Genomic DNA, 12,323 nt, shown 5'->3' on the forward strand with positions numbered 1-12,323 from the left:
AAAAAATAAATTTTGAACTTCAACTAAGTATAAATTCATTTTTTTTATTAATAAGAATACAAATAAATAGGGCTGCAAATGAACCGAGCGTTCGACGAGCTACTCGTGGCTCAGCTCGATAAGGGCTCATTCATGTTCGTTTGATAAAATAAATGAACAAGTTTGAACAACTTTGACAACACTCGATAGCTAAATAAACAAGCTTGAACACCCTGACGTTCGGCTCGTTTATGTTCACGAACAAGAACGTTTAAAGCTCGTGAACATGCTCGTTAAGAAACTCGATTAAAAGCTCAATTATGTATTATTTAATTAAAAAAAATTATTTAACATAATTAAATAAAAAAGATATTTAACATTTATAACTAAGCTTGTTTATATTAGTGTTTAACTAATAATATATTTTATTATTATTTAACTATTATACTGTTATTTAATATATATATATATATACATACGCCTAACTTATCTCTACTCTATTTGCACTATTTTAATTTAATGCACCACCATGCTGCCTCTCTCTCTCTCTCTCTCCCTCCGTGGCTACAGGAAAAAAAGGGTAGGGAGGCTTTAGTCCCACACCCTGGGCTCAAACTTTTTCTACATAAAACAAATAGAACTTCAGAGCTCATTCATTGAGTTATGTGCGGTAGGAGGGTTGTTGAACTCGTTCTCTGTTGGATTGTCTAGCTAGCGGCTGAAATAATTAAATATTTTTGTTGATTAACGGTCAGCTAGCTGGCTCGATTGCGAGCCGCTCGAATTCGAGATGCGAAACAAACCGAGCTCGACATGTAAGATTTAAAGAGCTTGAACTCGAACAATTGTCCCAAGAAGCTCGACGAGCTTCGAGCCAAGCTTGTGCTCAATTCTGACAAACACAGCGAAGCATGAACAGGCCAAAGCTCGGCTCGGCTCGTTCGTTGCAGTACCTAAATAATAATAGCCAACAATTTTGAATTAATTAACCTAGATGTATTTCAAATGAAGAGCATTAAAAAAAATGTTAATTTTCTCTGTTTGTTTTAAACTCGCCGGCCTCGGTTCGTTTGCAGTCGCTAATAAAATAATAAGCAACAAATCATATGATTTAATTAACACTAGATGAATATTTCAAATGAGAGCATTTAAAAAAAATGTTAATTTCTCTTTTGTTTTAATAAATAATATTATACTTAAACTTTATTACAATAAACAACAACATCAAGCCTATTACCACTACGTGCGGTCGAGCTAGCATGAAATCCTTTTCTCATTGTGGTCCATGTAAGGATCAAATTCCTTTTAAATGTCTAATAAAAGAAAGGTCATATTACATAATTGTCTAAATCAAGTTTTTATTAGCTTCTACTTTCTTAATATAAGCAATCTAATACATCTTACTTCTCCTAATCGGATCATTGAAGGCCCATTGTTTTGATCGACCAACCATCTAAGGCCTCTCTCTAATCTTAATCTATGCCACTGGAGCTACTCAACCTTTTCATATAAGCTCCGTTTCGTATCCTATCTTCTTACACGTAAATCCACCTCATCCACCTAAGCATCCCCATCATATGCCGCAACACTAACTAATAGCATATTATGCCTTCTCTTTTAATGGCCAAATTCAACATAGCTTGCAGGTTTCACCATCATATATAAAATTTTCCTTAAAAGTTTGAGGGATACTTTTCATACACAACAAACGCCGATGCATTCCTCCATTCAACCATCAACTTGTAATTCTACTGATAAATCCTCATTATTTCACATCACGCTGAACAATAAATCCAAGATATCTAAAACCGTGTACTCTTATTAATAATCTTCTCGCCCAATAGTCACAATCCCCTCACTGGTCTATTACTACTAAAATTACACCTCCATAATATTCTGTTTAGATTCTACTCAAGTTTGAAACGCTTTAGTCCCTAATGTTGACCTCGCCATAATTCAAGATTTAGCTTTCAACTCCCTCTCTAGTCTATCAACCAAGAAGAATATCATCAGCAAAAAGCATACACCAAATGTAACATCCTCTGCAAAATGTCTAGTGAAGAACATCATGACTTAAAAGCAAAAAGATATGAGCTGAAGGCTGGATCCTTGATTGTTACCCATCGAAATAGGGAAATACTTGGTCAAACCACCTGTGTTTGAACACAAGTAATAGCTCTATGCATAATATCTTTAATGATTTGAATATAAGCATTATTAATTCCTTCTTTTCAGAACTCTGCGCATAGCACTTTTTTTGGAACTTTATCGTTTTATATGCTTTTTCTAAATCAATAAAATATCATATGTAGTGCCTCCTTATTTTCCTCTATATTTCTCCATCAAACCTCTTAACAAATATAATGACTTATATAGTCGACCTACCCGGCATGAAATCCAAATAGATTTTGAGAACATTAGTATCACGCCGCAACCCTATTGCTCCATAACTCGGCTCCCATAGTTTTTAAAGTATGGACACTTTAGCTTAATTCCTCTATAATTCAGGCACAATCTTGTGGCATCACCTTTATTCTTAAAAATAGGAATAACATACTCATTCTCCACCCATTTTGACATCTTTTTTGTTCTCAAAATAGTATTAAAAAGTTTTAGTAGCCCAAGAAATTCCTCATCTCTTAAGACAATTTCCAATACCTCTATTGGAATATCATCAGGTCCAACAGCTTTTCCACCCTTCATTTTCTTTAAAGCCTCTCTAACTTCGATTTTACTAATACGCCGATAAAAATAGAAATCTTTATTTTCATTTAGGGTGCTAAGATCACTATAGTCAATCTTATTTTCATAATTTTCATTAAAAAGTTTAGCAAAATATCTTATCCACCTTTATCGAATATCATCTTCTAAGAAAAGTATTTTTTGATCTTCATCTTTAATACACTTCACTTGAACTAAATCCTTACTACTCCTATCTCTTTATTTAGCTAACTTATACATATATCTTTCTCCCTTTTTAGTATCTAATATATTATATAAATAACTAAAAACTAAGGTCTTTGCATCACATATTGCTTTCTTATATTCCTTACGAGCCTCTTTATATCTTTCCCAATAATTAAAATTTTTAAAATTAAATCAATTTTTATAACAAATCTTCTTATTCTTAATCTTTTCTTGCACATTTGGATTCCACCACAAACTATTTTTACTATTATGAACTTTTCTCTTTGATACTCCAAGCATATCTTTTGCAATATTCTTAATATCACTAGCCACTTTTTCCCACATAACATTAGCATCATCATGCACAGATAAAATCTTAATATTTCAAATCTTACTCTCAAAAATATATTTTTTAATATTCTTTAAATTCCCCCATCTAATCCTAACATATCGTTTTACTTTATTTTTTTATTATCTGCCCCTTTATCTTAAAGTTTAAAACTAATAATAGATGTTGGGTACATAAATTTTCACTCGAAATAATTTTACAATCTTTGCAATCTAAATGTCATAATTTTCTTATAAGAAAATAATTAATTTAAGTTGTACTATATTCATTTTTATAAGTGATCAGATGCTCATTCCTTTTCTTAAATAATGTATTAGCAATTGAAAAATCATAAGTTAAACAAAAATCTAATATGGTCTTACCACCTTCATTTATTGTTTCAAAATCATAGCCACCATGAATGCTTTTAAAATCATCTATCTCTCTACCAATATGTTCATTTAAATCTCCTCCAATAAAAACTCTTTCATCTAGAGGTATCTTTTGTAATAATTCTTCTAAGTCATTCCAAAATTTTAATTTAGAACTCATATCCAAACTTACTTGAGGAGCATAAGCACTTATAATATTAAAAATATTATAATTAACAATAATCTTTAAAGCTATAAATATATCTCTAATCCTATTAATTTTTATAACATTACCCTTCAAACTCTTATCTATAATAACACATACACCATTTCTAGTACGACTCCTACCCGAATACCAAAATTTAAAACCTAAACTATCAATTTTCTTAGTCTTCTCTCCAACCCATTTAGTTTCCTGAAAGCAAAAAATATTTATTTTCCTATGAATCATAATATCTATTAATTCCATTAATTTTCCTGTAAGAGAACCTTATTCCAAGTTCATATCCTATTTTAGTTTCATGGACTAGCTTCTTTGCCCACATCCATCATTGATGTGGGAACCCTTGCCTATTTAACACTGCACCCGGGCGTCAGTGCAGCGACCCTTACACACTTGTCATTGTATTCATGCCATACAGTGCGTCGCTTCCAAGGGACGCCCTAACATTAACACAATTTCTTAAAAGGATTAATATCATTATTACTCGATAAGTTTTAAGCAGGCTGTTAACTACCCAACACAACCCTCCACTTTTCTTATCCAGGACTTGGGACCTGACAACGATAGTGTTATATACATAGCTTTAATATAAAAATAATTTAATCTTTTTATGATTAAAATGTTAAAACTTATAATGCAATTAAATAATTTAAATTTATATAAACATGATAAAAATAATCTAATCTAAATTAACTTATAAGAGCAGCCACCGTTCAACACCTTTGTTGACGTTCGACTTCGCTAGCTTCTTTGCCTCCTTCGACATGTTTGACTTTGCTACATAAGTTACTAGCTTCTTGGCCAATTTGGACGTCATTCTTTCCTCTCGGACGGAAAGTCACGATAGTTTGATGACGTTGGATTAGAAGTAACGACGAAAAATCGCAGCTGCAAAGGTAACGATCTTTCACCCCTTTAACGTGCTTCTTCGCCAAAATCTCCTAAATCCGCCAAAATATTGGATTTATGAAATCCATGATTTAGGAGAAAAAGGGCGAAAATGTTGTGAAGCGGGCTTAGGGTTTGTTTTGCAATAAGTGGGGGTTAGTAAATCCTGTGAATCCAAATTTAGTAAATCCTGAGGATGGTAATTTCTGAAAATTGTTTGGTATGACAAATTTTTTGATAACATAGTTCAGGGTTTATGGAAAGTAGGGAATTAAATTTGAAGAAGATAATTACATACAACATAAAAACACAACTTGAATTCATACAATATAATTGAAAAATTAATAAAGGGCACTTAACAAACTAATATTGATTACTTAATTATTTTTTGAAAGTATAAATTATTTCATTAATACATATACTAAATATTTTAATTAATTAGTTAAAGATTAAACTAATCTAATGGCAATTATACTATTAATAACTATAATAATCAATAAATTACAAATATTAATTAAACTAATTTAATGATAACTATACTACTAATTATTAAGTTTAATTAAATTAGATTATTTAATTATGAAACTAATAATACTACTAATTATTTAATTAATCTAATTAATTATTAATGTGTAAATTATGTTATATGATCAATTATGTAAAAAATTTCCACTGACTACACTGCATATTTCGGACTCCTGGAACTTCGATGTTCAAAAATAGGGAGGCAATTGACACATCATCCAAAAATCATCTTGATCGGGCACGAATCTCAAAGCAAAATCAAGTTGGAAAATTCTGAAATTAAAATCAGGAGGATTTGAACTCCGATTTCAGCAAACTTATAGTCGAACTGAGCGTCTCGGAAATACGAACCCAACGACACCAAATTCAACCCAATCCGAGCCCAAACGGGTCCAAATCAAGGACCCGAAGCGCTATTGGAAGGTTCAAACCACAATTTGGATTACCAAATGGCTTCCAAACATAACAAACTTATAGACGAATCGAGCGGCTCGATGAGACGAATTCAACGAGCCCAAGATCATTGAATTCCGACATCACTACGACATTCAAATGTCTATCAAACGGTTCATGATCAAGGGATTCAAGATCGGCCGTCCATCCAACCACTCCCAACTTATCCTTGATCATCCACCTATTTATTTACGGGTCATGTTATTCTCCAAATCTATAAATAGAGCTCTCTCTCCTGTTGAAAAGTGATCCCTAAGCCTAAAGAAAAAAGAAAGAGATTGGAGATCGCTCTTGCTTTTTAACCTCCTCGACGACCGCCGAAGTTTCGCCGGACCACCGCTGGAGCTCCGTAGAACCACCACCTAAGAATTTTTTCACATGAGATTTACGGGGCTATCAAATCCTGCATAAATCCTGTTGCCAAACAGCCTCTTACTTACCGTGAGATTTAACTTTGCGTTTTTGGCAGGATTTAGAACAAATCTTGCTTAAATCTTGAATAAATCTTGCATCATTCCAGCTTCCTTCCGCCACTCGAATCACCGCAAACCAACAAATTGAACCCTCGACCTATTCGACGCCGGGACTGTCTTCTTCGGAAAGAACATCATAATCTCAAAAAAATGGTCCGAGAAGCCTCTTCGGACGAAGAGGACGATAGCCAAGCCCTCGTCCCCGAGCACGAGGTGAAACCTCTGTCGCCGCGGCACGACCAGCGCCAATTCGGTGCTTTGGAGATCGCGAATGGCCTTAGAGTCCAGATCAGCCGTCGGCTTCGCTATCGCCGATGGCATTGGTATCTCCTGGCAATCTGCCTGCCTCTTGTACTCATCCTCGTCTTTTTCTCCCTGGATCTCGGCCGCCTATTCCGTGGCATCACCATTATTCGTGCGGACTCTCCAGGGGATCGGTTGCGGGAGGTTGGTGTTTGTAGGAAGGTAGATCGACCGGAAGATGGGAGGACGATTGAGTGGAAGCCAAAGAAAGACCGTTTTTTGTTTGCGATATGTCTGTCAGGTCAGATGTCCAACCATTTGATATGCCTAGAGAAGCATATGTTCTTTGCTGCACTTCTTGGTCGGGTTCTGGTCTTCCCGAGCCATAAATTTGACTATGACTACAGCCAAGTTTTGGACATTAATCATATAAATCAGTGTTTGGGTAGGGAAGTTGTCATCTCCTTTGATGATTTTGCGGTAAAGATGAAGAACAAGTTGAAGATAGATAGGTTCATATGTTACATTGCAAACCCCCCCTGTTATCTTGATGAAGAACACATCAAGAGATTGAAGAATTTGGGGATTTCATTGGGAATGATCGAAGCTGCATGGCCTGAGGATGCCAAGTTAAAGATGCAAAAGAAGAGGGTTGTAGCAGATATTATGCCTAAATTTTCTTCTGATGATGAAGTGATTGCAATAGGGGACATGTTCTATGCTGATGTGGAGGAGGAGTGGGTTATGCAGCCTGGTGGTCCCATTGGTCACAAATGTAAAGCTCTAATCCAACCAAATAGGTTGATCCTCCTCACTGCACAGCGGTTTGTGCAGACATTCTTAGGAAGCAATTTCATAGCATTACATTTTCGAAGGCACGGATTTTTGAATTTCTGGTAAAGTCTCATACTCAGATCATGCTTCTTTAAATTTTGTATAACCCAATCTTTTGAAAATTCAGAGCAACTTGTTACTTGACTATATCTGATTTATTCTTCAGGTTGGGGTCTAATTTTTATCTTATTGTGTTCACTAGTTCTAATTCAAACTTAGATCTCACTTGGAATCTAATGTAATGATCCATGAAGCTTTTATTGAACTTGTATCATTAGGCTTAATGATTAAATTGATTTGATCAAATGCCACAATTTATAATTAGCTTTGCCTATTCGTAGCTAATAATGCCTAATAGTTTTGTAGAAATCTTTACCAAGTTCCTATTCTTGTTCTCATTTTACAATGTCGAAAAGCATTTTTGAGACCTCATAAGTTTGACGGTTCCAAATTTCAGAGGACATTAAGCTGTGAAACTCTCTGTTCTATAGTCTAGTTGCTAAGTTCATGAGGAAATTAGTAGTTTAGTTGAACATTGAGCTTCTTGTATTAGATGAATATTTGCATAGCTTTTTCATAGAACTTTTAATGCAGTTTGTTTGAAGATAATTTTTTTTGGGTATAAAACAAACTAGAGATAAAAATAATAATTATAAGAAAGAACAAATGAACTAGTCCCATTGCATTCCCAAGTTTGTTTTGTCTTAGCGTGATATCCTTTTTAGAGATTTTTTTTTCTAACATCAAAATGGTTTTTTTGTTCAGAGTGTTGGTGAAATAGATGGGAATTTATTAGTAGAATTAAAGTTGGATGGTTGAATTAGAGGAATGCATTGGGCTTGTTGTCTGATGGAAAAGTACCCCTCAAACTTTAGTGAAAATTTTATAAGATGATGGTGAGACCTGCATGTTGAATATTGGCCGTTAAAAGAGAAGCATAATATTAAGTTAACTAGTTAAGTGTTGCAGAGATGAGGATGCTTAGGTGGATGAGTGGATTTACTGTAAGTAATAGGATACGAAACGAGCATATACATGAAAAGGTTGGAGTAGCTCCAGTGGCAGATAAGATTAGAGAGAGTTGCCTTAGATTGTTTGGCGCATAAAAGGTGGCCATCCAATGACCCGATTAGGAGAGTAGATGTATTAAATTTGGCTTATGTTAAGAAAGGTAAAAGTAGACCTAAAAATATTTGATTTGACAATATTAAAAATGACCTTTCTTTATTAGATTTAAGTAAGAATTTGATTCTTAATGTGACAAAATGGAGTAAAAGGATTCATGCAGCTGACCTCGCGTAGTGGGCTAAAGGCTTGTTGTTGTTGTTGTATCAAAATGGTCATTCTACCATGTATAAAAGATCAGCTTATTGAAATGAACAATGCCATGGCTTTATCAGTTATATTTCTTGGAAGGGTAAAAGAAGATGGATTTTTTTTAGAATCATTAAATATTAATTCATTGATAAGGTGCTCAACTGTTTCTGATATATATTTATTTTAAACATTAAGAACATTTGTTTCAAATCAACTTATGTTTGTGAAAATATTGAGGCCTTGGGTGGACAATTGCATATTTTTGTATAAATTTGGCATTGAAAAATAAGGCTCAAGAAAGAGCATGTGGAGTTTAATAGAAGGAATTTAGTAGCATGGCTCCTATAGTTTAATAAAAGTTAACCATCGTTTGAAGATAAAGGAGGAATACAAAGATTTTGAAGGATTACTGTCAACTTGGAAGAAAGAATACTTAGAAGAGCGGAAATTAAAGCTTTGGCAGGGGTACATGGATGAGAACTTTGAATGCATCAAGGTGGATTTGAGGGGAAGTTTTCTTGGTGATGATTGCATGCATTGATTTTTTACTGAATGTTCATCTTACATGTTTGTTTGACAAAATAAACTCAAATTTGGAGATTTATGTGGTTTTCTATACAATCTAGCCTGTCATTTGCTTGCTACTCAGAAGTTCTGTATTCCATATTCTATGCTTATGATATATAATGACTTACGCGAAGTTATTGCTTCGATCCTGTAGGTTTTAAGGTATTGTAATTAATTCTGGAAGCTTGTATGGTATTTCAACTTGTATTTGGGATTTCCACTTGTGGAGCACTCTTTTATATGCAATGTTCCTCCTGAAATTCTCTGTTTTTCATTTTTTCCTTTTTTTAATAATGGGTTTTTACGATTAACCCATGGACTTGATTCCCACTTTCATGGACAATATGCTTTATGTGTGTATCGACTAAGAATGTCTAAGATCTTGATGCTATTGAGTAGTAAGATACCCTATGAATGCTTTTTGTCTCTAATTTTTCCTGCATGGGAGTGATTTATTGATGATTATTGAGAATTGAAGAAAATTCTAGTTATTCTTAATTTGTTTTCCCCTTGCCTCACCTTGTCCATCTCAATAAAGTGATTGTATATGTGAACGATAAGGCCCTATGGCGCTGGTATATGCTGGAAATTGTTAGGTGAAATGTTACAGGTAAGTTAATATTCACAAAATAGAGATTGTCACTATGAATTATCCATTTTCATTTATTTAACGATGTTTAAATGGTCCCATTTTCTATTCAAAAATTTAAAATCATCATGTTATATGTGCTTCATTTTGTTTTCTTCTTATTTATTGTCTCATATTGGAAATCAATCATCAAACCAATTATGTTACGCAACAATGTTATAAAGCAATAACAAATTTTTTAACTCTCTCTCTAACAATAGCTCTTAATTTTTTATGAACATTAGGGTTCTCTACATCAGTAAATGCATGAGAGTTGAGAAGCTAGAAAAACTCACCCTTATCTGACTAAAATCCTAAATATCTCCTTCTTTTTAATGACATTTGCAATCATCATTGCAACTTAGTCCATTCGAGATGTTACCAAAATCCTACTACCAAAATTCCCATAGCCAAAGGGGAAAGCACTTCCTCCAATTTACTTTTATCCCGCTTCTCGTCATTCTCCCAAATGTCATCCAGCACAAATAAGAACTTTTTGGACATCATCTCAGTTCGAAGACTATCTTGAAGTGCCTCAAGTGTCTCCAAACAAGGCCTCTCCTTGAGAGATTCCAACACATATTTTTCATATAAAAGTTGTTGGAAACACAAACCCACATTTTGTAAGTTAATATTCACAAAATAGAGATTGTCACTATGAATTATCCATTTTCATTTATTTAACATCAACGGTCCCATTTTCTGTTCAAAAATTTAAAATCATCATGTTATATGTGCTTCATTTTGTTTTCTTCTTATTTATTGTCTCATATTGGAAATCAATCATCAAACCAATTATGTTACGGAACAATGTTATAAAGCAATAACAAATTCCACATTTTATCACTTCAAAATTCCTCAATCAACATTTCTTATTAACTACCGGCAATTTAGATTTCATTTGGGACGGTTTTTTACTGCTTCTTCAAACAGCTTTTTAGTACAAAAGTTGAAATTTTTATATTTGAAAGCTTCTTAAAGAAGAAGCAGCAAAAAAGCCGTCCCAAACGAAACCTTAGTCTTTTTCTTTTAGCTTCTTATCCATAAGCATTCTTATTATGATATTAAATGGTGCATGACACTATTAGTAAAATATTGATTCATTCATAGTTTTAAGCTGACAATTTGTTATGCATTCTTTGTTTGACCGCAGCAATGCGAAAAAAGAAAGCTGCTTCTATCCCATTCCCCAGGCTGCCGAATGCATACTCAGGGTAGTTAAACAAGCCAATGCTCCAGTGATCTATCTTTCGACAGATGCAGGCGAAAGTGAAGCAAACCTTCTACAATCATTGGTTGTTTTGGACAACAAGCTTGTTCCATTGGTCAAGCGACCGAACCATAATAGTGTTGAGAAATGGGACGCTTTGCTTTACAGAAACCATATTGGTGGAGATCCTCAAGTGCGTTCCCTCCTCTTTTAAGTTTCGTTTGGGACTACTTTCTCGCTGCTTTTTGAAACAACTTTCTAGTACAAAAAAAATTAATTATTGTATTAGAAAGCTTCTTTAAGAAGCATCAAAAAAGTTGTCCCAAATGAAGCCTTAATCTTGACCCGTAACATTGATTGAAAGAACAAATTTATAGCTATCTTAAAGCTACTAGCTGTTTTCCCCTTTTCATTTTGTTTCCTGAAGGTTGAGGCCATGCTTGATAAGACAATATCAGCTATGTCGACTGTGTTCATAGGAACCTCTGGCTCGACATTTACTGAAGATATACTGCGACTAAGAAGAGGATGGGGAGTTGCATCGCACTGCGATGAATACCTTTGCAAGGGTGAGCTTCCAAATTTCATTGCTGAAACCGAATGAGAATCCAGGAGCTGACAATCATTTAAAGAAATGCTCTCTTCATAAACTTCAGGTCCCCGCTTTCTGTACTATAGCTTTCCTTGTTTGCTTTGTATTTTTTTTTATGTACATTTTTTTTTGGAATATTTTTTATGTACATTGAACTGTAGAAGATTGTGCTCTGTACTTCTCTTCACATCCTTAATGGATGCAGTATATTCATTATTTGTTATAGAGATGCATTCATATAATTGATCATTTTTAGTTCTCCCTCAGAGTCTCAGAAAAATGGTCCGATAAGCCTCTTCGGACGAAGAGGATGATAACCAAGCACTTGTCCCCGAGCACGAGGTGAAACCTCTGTCGCCGCGCCACAACCAGAGCCAATTCGGTGCTTTGGAGATCGCCAATGGCCTTAGAGTCCAGATCAGCCGTCGCTTCGCTATCGCCGATGGCAGTGGTATCTCCTAGCAATCTGCCTGCCCCTTGTACTCATCCTCGTCTTTTTCTCCCTTGATCTCGGCCGTCTATTCCGTGGCATCACCATTATTCGTGCGGACTCTCCCGGTCCCCGGATGCGGGAGGCCGAGCGACGAGCTCTCTTCCTCCTCCGGAATCAGGAACTAGGGCTTTTGCATTTGTGGAATCAGACTGTTCCTAGATCCAGTGCGTCGGAATTAATGATAGTTATACTACTAATTAATTATAAATTTGTAAATTATGTTATACGATCAATCATGTAAATTATTAATGATAGTTAATTAGTTATACTACTAATTATTCAATTAAACTAA

The 12,323-nt window shown here is 34.5% G+C and overlaps 1 protein-coding gene across 2 annotated transcripts; it reads left to right on the top strand.

Moving 5' to 3' along the window:
- The first annotated feature begins 6,104 nt into the window (after nucleotides 1-6,104).
- Nucleotides 6,105-12,323, top strand: LOC110093455 (O-fucosyltransferase 36-like). Of its 2 annotated transcripts, XR_002302709.2 has the most exons (4): nucleotides 6,105-7,286; nucleotides 10,890-11,139; nucleotides 11,374-11,602; nucleotides 11,806-12,323. XR_002302709.2 is itself a non-coding variant. In XM_020818352.2 (3 exons), exons 1-3 carry the CDS (start codon nucleotides 6,298-6,300, stop codon nucleotides 11,548-11,550), a joined length of 1,416 nt encoding a protein of 471 aa, XP_020674011.1. In that variant the 5' UTR covers nucleotides 6,105-6,297; the 3' UTR covers nucleotides 11,551-11,761. The 2 variants fall into 2 exon arrangements, 1 of the variants encoding a protein (XP_020674011.1); XM_020818352.2 differs by lacking the exon at nucleotides 11,806-12,323 and having other exon boundaries at nucleotides 11,374-11,761.

The sequence above is a fragment of the Dendrobium catenatum genome, unplaced genomic scaffold (assembly GCF_001605985.2).
Source record: "Dendrobium catenatum unplaced genomic scaffold, ASM160598v2 fragScaff_scaffold_3, whole genome shotgun sequence".
Classification (NCBI taxonomy): domain Eukaryota; kingdom Viridiplantae; phylum Streptophyta; class Magnoliopsida; order Asparagales; family Orchidaceae; genus Dendrobium; species Dendrobium catenatum.

Excerpts from the sequence above, each read along its gene's own strand:
- LOC110093455 (XM_020818352.2), top strand. The coding sequence starts at position 6,298 with ATGGTCCGAGAAGCCTCTTCGGACGAAGAGGACGATAGCCAAGCCCTC. Across the intron at positions 7,287-10,889 it reads CACGGATTTTTGAATTTCTG|CAATGCGAAAAAAGAAAGCT; the intron begins GTAAAGTCTCAT and ends GTTTGACCGCAG. Across the intron at positions 11,140-11,373 it reads ATATTGGTGGAGATCCTCAA|GTTGAGGCCATGCTTGATAA; the intron begins GTGCGTTCCCTC and ends TGTTTCCTGAAG.